This window comes from Vipera berus (genome assembly GCF_964194415.1).
Source record: "Vipera berus genome assembly, chromosome: 1".
In the NCBI taxonomy this organism is placed as follows: Eukaryota; Metazoa; Chordata; class Lepidosauria; order Squamata; family Viperidae; genus Vipera; species Vipera berus.
The window spans coordinates 10,334,115-10,353,015 of record NC_138202.1 but is presented as its reverse complement, the minus strand read 5'-3'; the positions used below and the strand labels follow the sequence as shown (position 1 = coordinate 10,353,015).

The 18,901-nt window shown below is 44.7% G+C and overlaps 2 protein-coding genes across 5 annotated transcripts; both read right to left on the bottom strand.

The window, feature by feature from the left end:
- Positions 1–80: 80 nt before the first annotated feature.
- Positions 81–9,159, bottom strand: LOC308659489 (UPF0449 protein C19orf25). 4 transcript variants are annotated; one of them, XM_081313125.1, is made up of 4 exons: positions 8,138–8,227; positions 5,250–5,459; positions 4,082–4,243; positions 81–315 (listed from the first exon to the last, which is right to left on the bottom strand). In XM_081313125.1, the coding sequence occupies exons 3-4, from the start codon at positions 4,215–4,217 to the stop codon at positions 119–121; spliced, it is 333 nt and encodes a 110-aa protein (XP_081169251.1). In that variant the 5' UTR covers positions 4,218–4,243; positions 5,250–5,459; positions 8,138–8,227; the 3' UTR covers positions 81–118. The 4 variants fall into 4 exon arrangements, with proteins under 4 accessions (XP_081169251.1, XP_081169252.1, XP_081169250.1 ...); XM_081313126.1 differs by lacking the exons at positions 5,250–5,459; positions 8,138–8,227 and adding an exon at positions 9,144–9,159; XM_081313124.1 differs by lacking the exon at positions 5,250–5,459 and having other exon boundaries at positions 8,138–8,445.
- Positions 9,160–11,799: 2,640 nt separating this feature from the next.
- On the bottom strand, positions 11,800–15,811 carry MRPL54 (mitochondrial ribosomal protein L54). The gene is made up of 3 exons (XM_081327642.1): positions 15,615–15,811; positions 14,014–14,170; positions 11,800–12,058 (listed from the first exon to the last, which is right to left on the bottom strand). The coding sequence occupies exons 1-3, from the start codon at positions 15,715–15,717 to the stop codon at positions 11,926–11,928; spliced, it is 393 nt and encodes a 130-aa protein (XP_081183768.1). The 5' UTR covers positions 15,718–15,811; the 3' UTR covers positions 11,800–11,925.
- Between the last annotated feature and the right edge of the window lie 3,090 nt (positions 15,812–18,901).

Here is an 18,901-nt window from a genome sequence, read left to right as displayed (position 1 = left end):
CTGAAATCACATCACAATTGCGAGTCTTTAGTTCAAGCATGGCATGGATCCTGCAAAGGGGGGAGGGGGGAAACGCTGTGGTCAACTTGGCTGTGGTCACTTCCCCCAAAAAGTTATCTCACAAAGCCCTCTGCTTCATCTCTAAAATGCCCTGCTCCAGGGTTGCTCCAGCCAGTTTCAGCTCCTCACACTTCTCTTTGAGCAAACTGCAGGCCTTCTGGAGGCGGTGATTCATCTCCACGTAGGACTGGGTCAGCCGATAGAGGCGTTCCCTCTTGGCCTCTGGATCTTCATTCTTCGTTGGGGTGGGCAAATCTGGATGCAGGCAAAATGGGAACGGGGGGCGGGGGGAGGAGGAAGAGAGACAAAGATAACAATAGAGGAGAATATTTGTAGCTCAGGGTTGAAATGAGGGGTCCCTGGTGCGCTCTGAACTTGGTGGCTTTCTTGCAGACATTTCACTACCAAACTAAGCAACATCATCAGTGCTAGTAGGGAGTGGGGCTTGCTCTCATTTTATACTGTATTGACGTGCCCTGTCAGTTTTTGGTGGTTATTTGGTTGGGCGGTTTACTATTAGCTTGGTTTACGCGGTGGCTCAGTGGGTTAGTGTCATGGAATGGATTTTATCTTATTTCAAGCAAAGCGACAGTAATAGAATAGCATTTAGGTTTATATACCACCCTATAGGGACGTAGTAGCTCAGTGGGTTAGGACGCTGAGCTTGTCGATCAGAGGGTCAGCAGTTTGGCGGGTCGAATCCCAAGTGCCGCGTAACAGAGTGAGCGCCTGTTACTCGTCCCAGCTTCTGCCAACCTAGCAGTTCGAAAGCACATAAAAATGCAAGTAGAAAAATAGGGACCACTACGGTGGGAAGGTAACAGCGTTCCGTGCGCCTTTGGCGTCTAGTCATGCTGGCCACATGACCACGGAGGCGTCCTCGGACAAGCGCTGGCTCTTCGGCTTTGAAACTGAGATGAGCACCGGCCCCTAGAGTTGGAAACGACTAGCACGCGTGTGCGGGGGAACCTTTACCTTTACCTTACAGTTCCTTGATTGAGGTACTGTTTACTTCTTGATTGTTGTTCTGATGTTAATCTTGGTGTTAATCTCTGCTCTTTACTACTACTGATGTTACCTAGTTTGGCAGTGAGACGTTTACAAGAAAACAATCAAGCTCAGAGAGCACCAGGGATTCCTCAGACAGAAATAAAGTGTGCTACCTTTGCGGGTCACCTACACAGCTTAATAATAAAGCATTGGTTGGCACCCAGATCCTCCTAGTTTCAATATGACAAACCTAGGTTCATCTACAAGGAATCCAGTCAGACGTTCTAGGGAACCGTTGGGCTCAGATCCATGTTATAGTGCAGTGATAACTACTATAAAATTGAAACCTGAAGTCTTTCTTTTAGGATTACTGTATAAGATTTATAAATCTTCCTAAAAGGTTGGGAACTTTATCACTGTATATGTTGGCCATAGAGAGAACTTGATATGCCCAGAAATATGTATCAATCCCCACCACAAAAACATGGATGGAAAAGGTGAAACTAGCAGAAATGGCAAAATTGATTTTTCTTATTAGAGAAAAGAACATATCAAACGTTGTTTCTACCTGGAAGCCACTTCTGGACTTTGTGCTTGAGACAGGAAAAAAAAACCCTTGATGCTGGGTTTTGCTGATTAATAGAACTGGCTGATATAAAAACGGCTAGTATTTGTCAAGTTGGTAAAAGTAAAAAGTTGAGGCTGTAATTCTATTTTCTACTTTACGCTATGCTGGAAAAAGTCAATGGTCTCTTTCTTTTCCTTTGTACCTACATCTTTCCCTTTTCCTCCCTTTTTCCCATCATCTTCATTTGTGTTTTATATTTATTTATTATTAATTTATTTATTAATTCGGTTTATATACCGCCCTACTCCCGAAGGACTCAGGGCGGTTTACAAGGCAAAATTTAAAAACAATACAATATAAAATTAAAATAAAATAAAATTAAAGTCTAGCCCCCAAAAATTAAAATCACAATTTAAAAACATTAAAACCCCTCAGTCCAGACCAGATAGCTCAAAGAGCCAGGTTTTTAAGTCCCAGCGAAATGAACGAAGGTCGGGGGGCAGTCCGGAGTTCCGTTGGCAGTTGATTCCATAGGGCAGGCGCGCCCACAGAAACGCCCTCCCCCTGGGGATCGCCCGTCGGCAATCCTTGAGTGGCGGTACCCTGAGGAGGCCCTCCCTGTGGCAGCGCACAGGACGATGGGAAATTGACGCTGGCAGCAGGTGCTCCCTCAGATAATCCGGGCCCATGCCATTTAGGGCTTTATAGGTCATCACCAGCACCTTCAATCTCACTATCAATATTAAGATAATTGTAATCAAACATCTAGAAAGAAATTCTGGAGAACAGTTATTCCCCAAAAGAAACTTAATTGATTTCCATCTGGATTCAATTTACGACAACTTCCTCTATTTTCTAATAAAATCTGAGCCTCATCCAAAACTATGAGAATTATTTTTTTTCTATAATGGTTAAATATTTACTTTCAAGCAAAGTATATTAGGATCAATCCAGCAGCTTCAAAAGGACTGGAAACCACAGTATGCTAAGGCCACACTGATACTCAATCCACAACGTATTTACTTAGGTCGCAGACGCCCCTTTATGAGTTGTGGACTTCAGCTCCCAGAATCCCTGAGCCAGTGTGGAAGTCCACAAGTCATAAAAGGTCCATAGTTCCCCACCCCTGACTTAAGATTTGTTTAAAAAGACATAGAGGGCAGACTGCAGTTAAAACTAAGCTGCCTGGTTACACATCCTGCTAAGCTGGAAAGATCTTTAAGAGGTCTGCCTTATAATTTTGTGGGAGCCAGCCATTCAGATTCACAAACCATCTTTTGCGGCTTAGCACTGCCTGTAAACTCAAACAATGTTTCTAATATGCTGGGTGGGCAGGCAACCTGGACGCAGCTTCCTGTCAGCCATAGACCAAGCACAGCCAAATCTTTAACCAACCTTTCCATTTGGTGAGGTTGAAGGGGATTTTGGAACCCCCAATTCGCCTCCTCAAAATTGGCAGGTCTTTTGGGGATGATGGTGCAACACATGGCCCTTTTATGACTGGTGGACTTCATCTCCCAGAATTCCTCAGCCAGGCATGCTTGAAACTTGCAAGCCTGAATATGCATCTCTCCTCCCTTGTCTTGACAAGTCCATGAAATTAGAGAGGATCCCTTCTGAGACATTTGATATCCCCCCCACGTTTCCTTTTGCAGGCTAAGCAGTTTCTGATCTGACCATCGCCTAGCCCAGGGGTAGGCAACCTCGGCTCTTTTATGATTCGTGGACTTCAACTCCCAGAATTCCTGAGTCAGCTGAAGTCCACGAGTCATTAAAGAGCTGAGGTTGCCTACCCCTGGCCTAGCCTGTAGCTCTTCCTTCTGTCTCCCAAGGCCATTCACACAGACCATTACAATTTACTTTTAGCTGACAGATGGAAACTCCAGGCCTTTTGCTTTGCATTCAGGGCACTGTGTCTGGACCTTGGGACATTTTTCCTTTACGTCAGAGGTCTCCAACCTTTTGGGCAACAGGGACCTGTGTCATGGAGAAAGGTTTTTCCGTGGACCAGAGGGGGTGTGGTTTTGAATACTGCCTGCATCCTGAGGATGGAGCTTTGCTTGTGCAGCCCGCTTGCTGGCAGGCTGCGTACCGGTGCCAGTCCATGGATCGGGGTTGGGGACTTCTGCTTTACCTGCCTTTTCATCCACGTTAAGCTATGGTCTGGATTCTCATCTCCCGTGAGATTTTTCCCCGAGTTATAGTCTGTATAACTATATACAATGCCAGGGGTCTTCAAACTTGGCCCTTTCATGACTTGGGAACTTCCAACTCCCAGAATTCCTCAGCCAGCGTGCCTGGCTGAGGAATTCTGGGAGTTGAAGTCCACAAATCATAAAAGGGCCCAGTTTGAAGACCCCTGTACTATGCAGTTATATAAAGGAAACCTGGGGTAACCTGGTCTCCTCCCTGCATTTACTTTGCAAAGCGCAGAGGACAACACCTGGGCCAGGATCTTCATACCTTCGTTGGGCTCCACCAGGAGGACAAAAACGGGATCGTTGGGCTGGGCACGCTGGACATCTTCAAGAATCTGTTCTGCGTTGGGGGGCTCAGGGCGTGTTGGGAGGACCACCCTCTTCTTGGCCTTTGAGGTCATTGCTTGGAAACAGGTGCCAGAGGGCACTGGAAGAAGAGTTGGAGAGAGAAAGAGGAGGCTTGGATCTTTGCTCCGATAAGGCTTGGATAGAAATGGACTGGCCTTCCAGGTCGTCCTCGAATTACGACCATTCATTTAGTGACTGATGTTACAACAGGACTGGAAAAGGTGACTTAAAACCTTGACCTGCGACCACAATTGAGCCCCATATTTCTGTTGCTCAGTGAGACATTTGTTAAGTGAGGTTTGCCCCATTGTACGACTTTTCTTGTCACGGTTGTTAAGTGAATCATTGCAGCTGTTTAGTTAGTAACCCGGTTGTTACCTGAACCTGGCTTCCCCCACACACCCCAACTGGGCCGCTGCAACCGTCATAAAGGTGAACCAGTTGCCAGGTGCCTGCATTTTGATCACATTGGCCATGGGGGATGCTGCAATGGTCATAAGTGTGAAAAATGGTCATAAGTCACTTTTTTTCAATGCTGTTGTCAACACATTGCTTGAATAAAGATTCTTTAAGGCAGACATGTCAAACACAAGGCCCGGGGGCCGGATCCGGCCCGCGAAGTGATTTCATGTGGCCCGTGAAGCCATCCTGGAAACAGTGAGGGAATGCCCCCCGCTGCCTTGGCCCTGGCCCAGAGACCCTCCTTCTGCCAGAGACCCTCAGATCTGTCCCACTCCTGCCCAGGCCCCCATAGGTACCCTTGATGCGAACGATGTACAGTTGGCCACGCCCACCCAGTAGGCTATACGCACTCTAGCCACGCCCACCCAGGCCATACGCACTCTAGCCACGCCCACCCAGTAGGCCACGCCCACCCTGGCCATACCCACCTGGCCCCCTGAGGGCAACCACAATGCTGATGCGGCCCTCAATGAAATTGAGTTTGACACCCCTGCTTTAAGGTAAACATTGCCTCGAAGTTCTTTGAAGTGTGTCATCTGTCGGAACCATGACAACTGTTATAATTTTGAATGGTCACTAAATGGAACTGTTGTAAGTTTGGGACTACCTGTTCTTGCACTTACAACCACTGCAGCATTCCCACGGTCATGTGATCAGCTTGGCAATTGGTATGTATTTATCACAGCTGTGTTGTCCCAAGGTCACAGGATTGCCATTTTCAATCTTCCCAATCGGTTTCCAATAAGCAGTCAATGGGGGAAACCAGATTCGCATGATATTAATAACTGAAAGTGATTCGCTGGCCTCAATTGTGGTCGTAAGTCGAGAACTATCTGTCTATGTGAAAAGGAACTCCACGTTAAATTACACAGCAGTTCAAGATGAAGAAACTATTTAGTCAGGGGGCGTTTACTCCTCCGTACGAACTTGGCATTCTCAAGTTTTCTTTTTTTAAAAAAAAAAAACTTCCTCTTCAAAAAAAAACCCTAAGGCACAGACAGTTTGGTGCAGTGGTTAAAGCATCAGATTCAAAATTAGGAGACTGCGAGTTGTAATCCTGCCGTAGGCACAAAGCTAGCTGGGGGATTTTGCGTTGGTCCCTCTCCCTCAGTCTGAGGAGGAGGCGGTGGCAAGGGTGACCTATTTCCAAAAATGTTCCCCATATAGCCATCAGAAATCCAATCTCACTTGAAGGTGTGAGCGCACGTGCACACACACACACAAAGCAGCATTTCGAGTCTGAGGTAAAACACAATCTGATCCATCCCAGATCACCCTCATTGGAGAGAGTAAATATCCTAAATGATTCAGGCCAGCTCAAAGTATCCTCTGTACAGGGGTGGGGTGAAGAAGGGGTACCTGCAATTTAAGAAAGGAAGCTGGGGGGGGGGGGTGTTGCTGTTTCTAAGATGGCACCTGCCATCTGTTTTTTTTAATAAGTAACATAAGTTACATCTAAGAAGAATGAGCTTTTGAAATTTGCCTTTACAATGTGCCTATCTTGCAGCAAAAGTTAAGACATCTGAACCAAAAAAATATGAATTCAGCTACTAAAACTGGATATTTTACTGTATTCCACATATGAATAGACTTCGTCTCCATCTCTGGGGGATAAAAACCCATGCAGGTATTTCCTTCTGGTTTTCTGTATCTAGAAAACAACCTAACTACCTGTGTTTAAATAGTTGAATGAACAGACTAAAACGGTTTCAATTTAAACAGAAAGGCAACCTGATTATTTTTTTCCTTATATAACTTATTTTTTTAAAAAAAATAGATGGCAGGTGCCATCTTAGAAATACCAGCATCCCCCCGCCCCGCAGCTTCTCTGCATAAACACAAAACAGAATGTTGCTTTTAAAATAACAATTATTTTAATCCACTGAAAAGTTAAAAAAATGCTTCCAGAAGGGACTGTTATTGGTGCAATTGCTCTGCTTCCAAACATGATTTTTACGGCAGCAGGCATAACACTATCTTCTATGAAATCCATGTTTTAAACATTGCTTCTATCACTTTTTTAAATTTTAAATTAGAGGAAGAAATGGAATAACATACAGAACTTTTTGACTGCCAATGCTAGAAGTTATCCATTTTTAAAGCATTAAAAAGTGGTTTTCCCCTTCAGAAAAACAATAGTTTTATCAAATGCAAACTATGCCTGATTTAATTAATTGTAGCTAAGGAGGAAAACATAATAAAGAATCACACAAGGTGCCTGCTATGCAAAACACTTCATTATCAGCCAGCTTCAGGATACACACAAAACTGTCCCCCAGAATCCCACTTTTGAAATACAGTGGCAAACTGCTGAAAATCAAAAGCATCACGATGCATTTTTTTAAAAAAATAAAATAAAATCAGATGCATTATGCCTCCGATAAGATGAAAACACTTTTTATGTAAAAGTTCCTTTTTATCACAAAACAGGGCTCCCCAAAAATCCTGACTGTGCCCAAGCTGAAAAAGCTACTGCATCACCATCACACCCCTTGCAATCCTCTAAACAAAAAAAAAACTGTTAAAAAAGGGGGGGAAAACAGTTCCTGTTTTATGTTTTAAAATCACTCTTCTTGGAGCCTTAGTCTGCCTGCTCCAAGTTAAAAGAACTATTGCCCCACAGAAGCGATTAATTAAAATTTGATAGTTTTTTTTAAAAAATCTACAGTTGTTTGAAGAAGTCTTACGATTTTTATGGGAATTTTAGGTATTCTGTCACCTGTGCATTCACTCCTTAAAAAGCCCATAAAACACAACCACAGGGCTTTTCAGCCAAAAGTCCCAGGGCATCCACCCCACAGATTATCTCAGTTAATCCAAGCTCTCCTCCACCTACCAAGAATGGTTTGCTTCCATCTCAGTTTTGTCTCCATTCAGCACCTCCCTCCACTTCCACAAGGCTAGAAACCACAATCAAAACATCCTTTGTTTGTCAATGCAGGAGTGGGAACCAGGAGGAGCTAAATTTAATTATCTTGGTCCCTCTCAGCTATCTCTCTCTCACACACACACCATCCAAATGTTACTGTGAAGCTGCAGTCCCATCTGCAGGTGGGAAGATGTAGTTGTGTAAGTGGGGAGGAGTGAGATGCATTTAAGGGATGAAAGGTTTCCCCCCCCCCGAAGGGGTGGGGGAACAGAAGGCTGTGATGCTGTTCTGTTTCCCCCCCCTCCAGTTTAAAAAAGCTCTCATTCCTGCACCGAGCAGGAAGGACAGCCCATGCATCCCAACCACGTTCCAGAATGTTCACTACTGGCTCTGCAGTCCCTTTCGCCAAGGATGGCTATGCAAGATGCATGCAGGGGTAAAAAAAGGAGGATGTGTGGGGGGGAGAGATACAGAATACACCCGTTCTGCAGATACCACACCCACTCTATTGCAAGCATAGATACACACACCCTCAGAGTCTGGATTTTACCCTCCAGTAATCATGCCGTAGACCTCCTTTCCCTGATCCATCATCTTCCTGGACCCCTACATTTCCTTCCCATGACACATTACACCACTCACCCACTCCCCTTCCTCTGTCATAGCAGCCAGCTTCAATCCTCTTCCTCCATTTCTACCAGCAGCAGAGTTTGCATCAAAACCTTCCCTCTCCTTAATGCCTTGCAGTGTGAATTGAAGAGGGGGTGGGATTTTCACATTTAATAATAATAATAATAATAACAACAATAATAATAAGTAGTAGTAGTAGTTGGAAGGGATCTTGGAGGTCATCTAGTCCAACCCCCTGCTCAGGCAGGAAACCCTATACCATTTCTTCCCCACCTGGCTGAATTTCCCCCTTTTTCTTTCCTTTCTCATCCTCCCTTCTTATCTCCTACTTCTACCTCCTCCCCCACCCCATGCTAAAGTATCTGGGACGTAAACACACCCCACCTGATTCAACCCCCCCCCCTCCTGGAAGGCTCGTTGCACCTGTCCAGCCCCCACCCCAGGTGGTTGTATCCAGGGTCACCTTCTCCTTCAGACCTGCTCTCTTCTGCTCCTCTGGAAGGATCCTGAGCCCCTCCCCATAACCAGATCCTCCCCCTCCCCTCCACCAACAGACTCCAGTTCTTCCTGCTCAATAAGCAACACCCACCCCCCCACCCCCAGCTCCCACCATATTCTCACCACCCACTTCCCAAGCCAGCTCTACTCCTGGGTCCCCCTGGGAGACCCTCGCTCCCTTTCCCACCCTTTCTTCCTCCCAAGATCCAGCTCCCCCAAAGCCAAGCCTACACACGCCCTACCCCAGTCCCGTATCCAGCCTCTCTTTGGCAGCAGACCGCGATCCCTTTCCCGCGTCACCCCTTCACACGAGACGGACCATTTCCTCCCAAGTTCCCCCCTCCCCAATTCCCCTTCTCCGAGAGGACGCCCGCCCCAAGAGGACCCACAACCTCTTTCCTGCACAACCCCGCCTCTCCCCCTCCCCCAGATCAGGCTCCCCTAAGCTTCCTCTACCTTTACAGACACCCCCTAACCTCTACCCCTCCCCAAATAACCCCCCCCCCCTTCCTCTTCTCACCTGCTCTTTCTCCTCCTCTCCACCACCTGAATCCCTCCCTCCCTTTCCCTGCCCCAAACCACGCCCCAAAGCAGGCCACGCCTACCCACTCTCCCCTTTTTCCGCTTTCGGAATCCCTCCTTCCGGTTTCCGTGCGAACGTGGCACGTGTGCAGTGGTGAAACCCCCCCCCCCGCCGCCGTGGGGGGGGGAGCGCTCTAACCCCCATCCCCAAGATTGATCTCTGCCGTTGTTTCTTACTATTTATTTATTTATTTATTTAGCGTATGGCTGGTCAACACACAGAATTAAAAGCACTTCAGATTTACAAGTTGGAACAGTGAAAACAATTTTTTTAAAAAAAGAAGCAATCATAAAACCTAAGAGGAAAACAAAAATTACATTTCCGAGTTTAATGTCGAGTTTGGAGATCCAGTCAGTAGCTGCCGTTGTTATGCAGAGGAAGTCCTTAAAATCTCCTGGGTATCTTCTATTGGTGCATTCCCTCACTATATATAGTGAGGAGCAACCAAGATGATTAGGGGGCTGGAGGCTAAAACATATAGGGAACGGTTGCTGGAATTGGGTATGTCTAGTTTAATGAAGAGAAGGGTGAGGGGTGACATGATAGCAGTGTTCCAATATCTCAGGGGCTGCCCCAAAGAAGAGGGAGTCAAGCTATTCTCCAAAGCACCTGAAAGCAGGACAAGAAGCAATGGATGGAAACTAGTCAAGGAGAGAAGCAACCTAGAACTAAGGAGAAATTTCCTGACAGTTAGAACAATTAACCAGTGGAACAACCTGCCTCCAGAGGTGGTGAATACTCCAACACTGGAAGTTTTTAAGAAGAGACTGGACAGCCATTTGCCTGAAATGGTATAGGGTTTCCTGCCTGAGCAGGGGGTTGGACTAGATGACCTCCAAGGTCCCTTCCAACTTTATATTATTATTATTATTATTATTATTATTATTATTATTATTATTATTATTATTATTATTATTATTATTATTTGTATACCGCCCTATTCCAGGGTGGTTTACAGGGCAGTTATGATGGATGGTCTGTCGGGGAGCCCCGCAATCACATTGTGCTGAAGGTGTCTTTCCCCATATATACAGAGAATCGGCACACACCCCATGAGTCCGTTCTGTTTCTATTGTATGTCACCCATACGTGTCGGGGTAGATTAAATCCTGGAGGTATACTATTAGGATTAATATGCTCAGAAATATCTTGGGAGGTATAGCTACTCCATGCTTCCATCCACTTTTGTATAGTGCTCTATAGCAGGGATGTCAAACTCAATTTCATTGAGGGCTGCATCAGCATTGCAGTTGCCCTCAGGGGGACGGGTGGGTATGGCCTGGGTGGGCGTGGCCTATTGGGTGGGCGTGGGTAGAGTGCGTATGGCCTACTGGTTGGGCGTGGCCAGCTCTACATCGTTGGCATCAAGGGTGCCTATGGGGGCCTGGGCAGGAGTGGGACAGATCTGAGGGTTTCTGGCGGGTCTCTGGGCCAGGGCCAAAGCAGTGGGGGCCGTTCCCTGTTTCCAGGATGGCTTCACGGGCCGCATGAAACCACTTCGTGGGCCGGATCTGGCCCCCGGGCCTTGTGTTTGACATGTCTGCTCTATAGTGTTTCTTCCTGATTTAGCAGGAAAAGATGAACATAATACAGGAGGAAACAAACGTGTGTGGGGGGGGGGGAAACTTCAGCATTATTTGGTTCCTTTTTGCAGAAACGAAATCAATTGCCACAGAAATTAAGGCACAAATGATGTTTCCCATTGTAAGGCTGGATTCTGATCTTTTATAAAACCACTGAGGTTAGGTAATGGCAGAATTAATGGAGGATGTTTAAAAACATGCGTGAGAGCTGTTTGACACCTGTATAAAAACTAATCCTGGCAATCACTACAGGTAGTCCTCAACTTACAACACTTCATTTAGTGACCATTCGAAGCTCCCTTTGAAGAGGTCTTGAAAAAAGGGCATTTGCTCTCTCAGCCTTCCTTCTGGCCCCAATTTTTCACGTGCACACACGCATCTTGATCTGCAACTGGCTTGCAACTCTCATGATGCAAATCAAATCAACCCATCAGGGCCATTTGAAATGTATTCAGAGTTCAGATTCTACAACCCAGTGTTTCTCAACCTCGTCAACTTTAAGACACGTGGACTTCAACTCCCAGAATCCCACTCTCTTAAAGTTGCCAAGGTCAAGGAATACAGGAAGTCCTCAACTTATGAGCACAATTGAGCCCCAAATTTCTGTCGCTAAGCGAGATGGTGAGTTTTGGCCCATTTTACATCTTTTCTTGCCACAGTTGTTAAGTGAATTATGTTTAAGTTGGTTAACACGGTTGTTAAGTGAGTCTGGCTTTCCCATTGACTTTGCCTGTTGGAAAGTTGCATAAGGTGATCACATGACCCTGGGACATGGCAACCATCCTAAATATATACCAGTTGCCAAGCTTTTGAATTTTGATCATTTGATCATGGGGATGCTGCAATGGACATAAGTGTAAAAAACGGTCCTCACACACTTTTTCCGGTGTCATTGTAACTTCGAGCGGTCACTAAACAAGCTGTTGTAAATTGAGGACTACCTGTACTCTTATAATCTTTAACCAGTAGGCCTTACGAAACTTGAGATAATGAAAAATCTAACCATTACAGAGAGTGGAGCTTTTTATTGGTCATTATTTGAAGAATGAGAATAATTTTTTTAAAAAAAGAATCCCACTTCCTAATACCCCAAGCCCTTCCTGAGATGGCTTCGGTTTCACGTCTTAGTATTAGCCTCAAAATGGCTTTGTCTTCCAATACTTTTTCCCTAGTTTTGTATTCTCTTTCCGGAGCCGACGCCAGTATTGAATAGTGTCTGGGTCCAGTTCTTCCAACTTCTTAGGGGGCCCTAGATCCATATTGAAAAGCCTGGGATGGGGAAACGGAGAAGAAGGGAAACAACCATAATAAAATAAATTAGAGTAAAGCAGCATCTTGAAAAGTTTATTAAACAACAGGGACTGCAACTTTCTAGGGAGAAAACTGACTGACTGAAATGGTGATCAAACCTCTATACCAGGGGTCCCCAACCTATGGTCCGCAGCCCGGTACCAGGCCATGGCCTTTTTGGCCACCGGGCCCCGGGAACAGCTGGTGAGCCTCCCCTCGCGGTAGCGCTGCTGCACATGTGCTAGCAGCCCCATTTGTGCATGCGCAGGGGCGCTAACCTCAGCCAGCGTCACACGAGCGCCAGCAGCCCATTTGCGCCAGCACGCGGATGCCTGCCCACATGCCATACCTGGCACGGCCCGCTTGTGCATGCGCATGCACACTAGCACTGTCCCTGTGTGGGCGCCGGGCTGTGTGCGCGCACATTTCCCTGCTGTTCCCTTTCCTTCTGGGCCGCCAAGCCGGAAAGGTTGAAGAGCTATGCTCTACACAGGTGGTCCTTGACTTATGACCACAACTTAGCCCCAAATTTCCATTGCTAAGCAAGATAGTTATTGAGTTTTACCCCATTTTATGACTTTCCTTGCCCCAGTTGTTAAGTAAATCACTGCATTTGTCAAGTTAGTAACATAGTTAAGTGAATCTGGCTTCCCCATTGACTTTGCTTGTCATTTATGACTCCATCATAAATATAGGCCAGTTTGCCAAGCATCCGAATTTTGATCAGGTGACCATGGGGATGCTGCAATGGGCATTAGTGCGAGGACTGGTGCTATTGTAACCTTAAATGGGTCACTAAATGAAGGATTATAAGTGAACGGCTACCTGTACCTTCCTCAGTCACTGTTCTTTTATTTTGAATCTGGAAACCATCACACATAAATATTTTGGTTTATTCAAAGATAATGGCCAGATATTACTGTTGTAGCATATGTGAAAGGAGAACACCCTGAAGGGAATGAAAGGTGTTTAGAAAATGTGTGAGTGTGGAAGTTTTGCACGAGGCAGAAAGACAAGCACAAATGAAGTAGAAAACGTACAAACAGGAGCAGTGGGAAGAATGGAGTCAGTTGGAAAGCAGACCACCAGAACTGATAGTTGAGGCTCTAGATCGGGGCTGGGCAATTATGGCCCCTTTGCAACCTGTGGACTTCAACTCCCAGAATTCCTGAGCCAGCCAAGGCACCGGAAAAAGTGATATATGACCGTTTTTCACGCTCATGACCGCTGCCCCATCCCCAAGGTCAAATGATCAAAATTCGGGTGCTTGACAATTGGCGTGTATTTATGGACAGGTGCACCATCCCGGGGGTCACATGATCATCTGTAACCTTCCCAGCTGGCTTCTGACAAGCAAAGCCAATGAAGGCAGCCAGATTTACTAAACGACCACACAGTTCATTAAACAACTGCAATGATTCAGTTAACAACTATGGCAAAAAAGGTTGTAAAATGGGACAAAACTTACTTAACAAGTATTTTGTTTATCAACGGAAACCTTGGTCTCAGTTGTGGTTGTACCTGTATTGTTGTTTCTCTAATCCAAAATATTCTGGGGACATCCACTTTACTTGTTCGGTCCTAGCCTGCCCGTATGTCTGTCTTTGCAGCCATAAGGACTAGAAGCTTTATTAAGAAAGCCAATGCTTGCAGAGTCTGGGAAATCGGGACCCAATACAACTTTTGATGTACGGTTGGCAAAGGGTTTTCAAACCTGAACAAGAAGTGACATTCAGAAGCAACAGAAATTTGGCCCAAGTAATCTTCAGCTTACAATTGTAATGAAATCCGAAATTCCCATTATGAATCAGGATAGTTGTAAGTCCTTCATTTACCCAGAACAGGACAATAGCAAAGAGAAGCAAAAGAATTCTGGGGCCTCAATCTCAGTCCTCTTTTGCCTACAATCATAACCAAAAAGGGGCCCTGCTCACCATTCAGGATACTCTGAGTCCGGCTTCAGCACTACATCTGTCCCTTCCTTGTAGATGTTCACCCCCATCGCATGAGTGACGAGCTTAACTGGGTCCTTGCATATTTCAGGGCCTTTCAGTTCTTCTTTGGAAAGACCTCTCACTTTGCCTTTCACTGCTAAAAAGAAATATATATATATATTTCAGAAGCTGCTTTTGCATATGCATGAAATGTGAGCAAGACTAGGGGGGGGGAAAGGGAATCACTTTGCAAGTCAAAACATCTCTGTGGATATGGAAAAAAGCTGCTTTTACATTCCTTTTTTACACTCTAGGACAGGGGTGTCAAACTCAATTTCATTGAGGGCTGCATCAGCATTGCGGTTGCCCTCAGGGGGCCGGGTGGGTGTGGCCTGGGTGGGTGTGGCCTACTGGGTGGGCGTGGCTAGAGTGCATATGGCCTACTGGGTGGGCGTGGCCAGCTCTACATCGTTCGCATCAAGGGTGCCTATGGGGGCCTGGGCAGGAGTGGGACAGATCTGAGGGTCTCTGGCAGAAGGAGGGTCTCTGGGGGCCGTTCCCTCACTCTTTCCAGGATGGCTTCGCGGGCCGCATGAAACCACTTTGCGGGCCGGATCCGGCCCCCGGGCCTTGTGTTTGACATGTCTGCTCTAGGAACTTAGGCTAATACCCCAGAAAAATACTTTCATAAAGGTAGTCCTCAAGTTACAACAGTTCATTCATTCAAAACTACAATGGCACTGAAAAAAGTGACTTATGACTATTTTTCAGAGGACCGTTGCAACATCCCCATGTCACGTGATTAAAATCCAGATGCTTGGCAATTGACTCATAGTTATGACTGTTGCAGTGTCCCCGGGATCATGCAATCCCCTTTGGCAATCTTCTGGCAAGTAAAGTCAATGGGGAAGGCAGATTCACTTAACAACCATGTTACTAACTTAACAATTGGAGTGATTTGCTCAACAACTGCGGCAAGAGAGGTTGCAAAATGGAGCAAAAGTCAGATCTCTTATGTAGCTACAAATGTTGGGCTCAGTTGTAAATTGAGGACTACCTATATTTTGATTAGTTTGGGCTTAGTGTATTGCCTGAACTTCCACCAATGTAGTATACATAAAATACGTAAAGCTTAGATAGAACAACACAACTAAGAGACAGTTTCGTGCAGTGGCTAAAGGCAGATCAGGTAGGCGATATGGTTTTTTTTCAACCTCAGTGACTTTAAGAGGTATGGACTTCAACACCCAGAACTCCTCAGCCAAAATGCTGGCAGGGGAATTCTGGGGGTTGTAGTCCACACATCTTAAAATAAATAAGGGTTGAGAAACACTGAACTACAGCAACGGCAAGCATGTCGCTTTTAAACTAATCCAGTGGGGCTTTCCCTATGAAAGGCTGGGGTGACAGCAACAATGGAACCTCCATGCAGAAGAGCAATCTACCGAAAATAAGCAAAGGAAGAGGAGGACTTTGGGAAAACCACAAAACGGTGGGCTGAAGGGGTCTCGTATCTGCTGGGAAAGGTGCAAGGATCTTCCTAGGTGCCCCACATCCGACCACAGAGGACGCCCAAGGCGCTCCTTTCCAGCCTGGCTTACCCGGTTTTTTGGCAGAATAGTTTCTGACCATCAGCCGCGACCATGAAAGGCTGGAGAGCGAGGAGCAGACAGCAGCCCGCAGCTGCAGCCCAACCAAAGCCATGCGACCTCCAAACCTATCCGCTTGCTGGGTCTGGAAGCTTCAGACGCACGGAGTCGGCGCAGAAACAGAGGGCATCCTGGGAAACGTAGTTCACCTGCCTCCTCCCCCTTCCTTTTGCCGACTGCCGAGCGCGGATTACAATGACGACTTACGTCATCCTTCCCCAACCGGGTGCCCGCCTCAAACGTGCTGCATCGCAAGTTCCGTCTTCTCCAGTCCGCCTGAACAAACATTTCGTAGGTTTTCTTCCAGGGAAAAATCCCCACAGAATCCTGCACTTACGAAATATTATTCATTATAGTTGACGTCCAAATGGAAGACACTCCCATCATCCCCAACCAGCTTCGTCAGCTGGGGGCAGTCGGTGAAGCCCAATCTTGATGGCATATTGTAGATTTGCTCAGAAAAGTGTCTATTAGAATCTATTAGATTCTGATATGCCACAACCGGAGAATCTGCTACCGGTGCAGTTCATTTCCTTCCCTATCATAGATTATTCTGATTTTTCATGACAGTCTATTTGTACATTATTTTTAAAAAGTTCACTATATCTTATTTATTATTTATTTATCAGTTGAGTTTAAAATAGAATCTCTGTGTTCCAAGAGATATCTGGTTTACAACTCAATCCTCTGCAAAGATGAAAATTTGTACAGCTCAAATTAATCCCTCTACACAACAAAAATAACTACATTGTTATTTTTCTTCATCCCACCTGACGCCAAGTGATTCAGCTATTTTTATTTCTGATTTTACTTTCAATTTAATTTTCAGTGTGGTTTTTGACCACTGAAAAACCACTCAATGATCATAAATAAACTTTACTAGTACTGCAGTACTTACAACTCAGTCCTAGGGAACTCGGGCAACTTCCAAATTTCCAGTCCCGTCAACAAAGAATAATTTGTGCATTGATGTTTACACACCAGAACATTTTTTTTACATTAGAACCCACACATTTAAAATTCCTGATTTAAAAATTATGTTTGCTGACGGATGCTGTTGAATTATAGTCCACATCTCTTGTAATCAGTAGGACTTTCAATATATTAAGAGTGAGAATAAGGTTCAAGAAGGCAGTATTTTCAACATTAAGCAAAAATGAAGAACATGGAGGCATAACCTCAAACTGACAAGAGGAAAGTTCAAAAGTAATGTTAAAAAGTATTCCTTCACAGACAGAGTAGTGGAAGCTTGGAACCAACTTCCAAGGGTGGTTGTGGGTCAGTCATCAGTAACTGAATAATAGAGTTGGAAGGGTCCTTGGAGGTCTTCTAGTCTGACTCCCTGTTCAAACAGGAAAACCTATATACCATTTCAGACCAATGGTTGTCAAATCTCTTCTTTAAAATCTCCAGTGTTGGAGAACCCCCAACTTCTGGAGGCAGGTTGTTCCACTAATTAATTATTCTGTCAGGAAATTTCTCCCTAGTTCTAGGTTGCTTCTCTCCTTGATTAGTTTCAATCCGTTGCTTCTTGTCCTGCCTTCAGGTGCTTTGGAGTATAAACATGCTTGTAGTGCTTTGGAGTTTAAACATTTGAGTTTTAACAGGCTTGGGTTAAACACATGTCCATCATCTGACAAAAATTAAAAATTAAAAAAATATATAAAAATAATAAATTAGTTAAAAAGAAAACAAAAAAGAAATTCAAAGGGCAGACTTCATGGACTACTAGGTCTTTTTCAACTATCAGCTTTCTATGTTTCTACATCTGAAAATTGGTGGAAATTACAATCTAAGAATGATACAACTATAGAAGCATTTCTCAACCTTGGCCACATTAAGATGTGCGGACTTTAACTCCTAGAATTCCCCAGAGAACATGGCAAATTTCCACAGAGTATAACTATTCTTTTTGCTTTTGACACCATACCCTGTTCACCACTGTCAGACATAAACCTCCATTAAATTGCACAAGTGGATGGAAAATCATTCAACAAAGCACCTGAAAAATGATACGGCTAATTATCATGGATGCTCACTGCATTCTTTTTGCTTTTGATACCATACCCTGTTCACCACTGTCAGACATAAACCTCCATTAAATTGCACAAGTGGATGGAAAATAGTTCAACAAAGCACCTGAAAAATGATATGGCTAATTATCATGGATGCTCACTGCAGGCTAAACAAATATCAGCACCCTTTAGATATCCTCAAGGAGCAGCTGGAACAAGCTATGACTACAGAATACACAAAAATGCTGACAACCACTATCAAGATTACATCTCTTAGACAAGCTGAAAAAAGGAAAACGGAAACTATTCAAGCTAAACTCCAGAAGCCAAAAAATGCCTCAATCCTAACTGGTAGTCAAATATGTCCAGTTACAAATGGTGATCAGATGATCCCAGGATGCTGCAACCATCATAAACACATGCCAGTTGCCAAGTGTCTGAAGTTTGATCATGTGACCTTGGCGATCCCATGAAGGTCATACGTGTGAATACCGTTCACTGTCACTTTATTCAGTGCCATTGTGACTTCAAGCAGTTGCTAAACAAATGGTTGTAAGTTGCGGACTACTTGTAATGAATCCATCTTCCTGTGATCTGGCACAAGGGTTCTTCACTTCACAAGGACAAGGATCTAAAAGCTTGTTGTTTGTGTATGGCTTCCAGAACACTTTTCGATCTGGCAACTCTTTCTTAAATAAGATGATATTGTGAGTTTAAATGGTTTTTAAAAATCCTGTCTTATTTTGTTTTTTTAAATCGGTGTGGCCCAGCAGATTTTTTCCCCCTGGTTTGTATTCTAAGGCAAGGGTCTCAAACTTTTCAGGCTGTGAGGAAAAATAAATTCCCAGAATATCTTATCAAAAGTCAAAATTCTATGACAGAAAATTGGCTGTGTTTGAGTGAACTTGTTTCCTTCCTTCCGTTGCAGAACCTTAAGATTGCACAGAAGATAGTTGGAAAAGACCTGTTGTAATTATCTGAAAAATGGAAGTCTGGACTAAGAAGATGAGAGAAATTTTGGTTTATACTATAGTACATTACATCCCTGAGGAAATAGCTTTACTGTAAGTTACCCAGAGTTACCCTGAGGTGAGATAGGCAGGAAATAAATTTAATAAATAAAATAATAAATACTGTAGAATTAGGATATCCCCTAACACAAACAAGTTGCCAGAGACCAGCAGATCACTCGGAATCTAATTTTACTTATTCTGGATCTGTGAC

Coding starts and splice junctions, on each gene's coding strand:
- LOC308659489 (XM_081313123.1), bottom strand. CDS start 4,352: ATGAATGGTCGTAATTCGAGGACGACCTGGAAGGCCAGTCCATTTCTA. Junction 316..4,081: donor CCTGGTGGAGCCCAACGAAG/GTATGAAGATCC, acceptor GCCTGCATCCAG/ATTTGCCCACCCCAACGAAG.
- MRPL54 (XM_081327642.1), bottom strand. CDS start 15,717: ATGGCTTTGGTTGGGCTGCAGCTGCGGGCTGCTGTCTGCTCCTCGCTC. Junction 14,171..15,614: donor CTATTCTGCCAAAAAACCGG/GTAAGCCAGGCT, acceptor ATTTCTTTTTAG/CAGTGAAAGGCAAAGTGAGA. Junction 12,059..14,013: donor GACTCAGAGTATCCTGAATG/GTGAGCAGGGCC, acceptor TCCCCATCCCAG/GCTTTTCAATATGGATCTAG.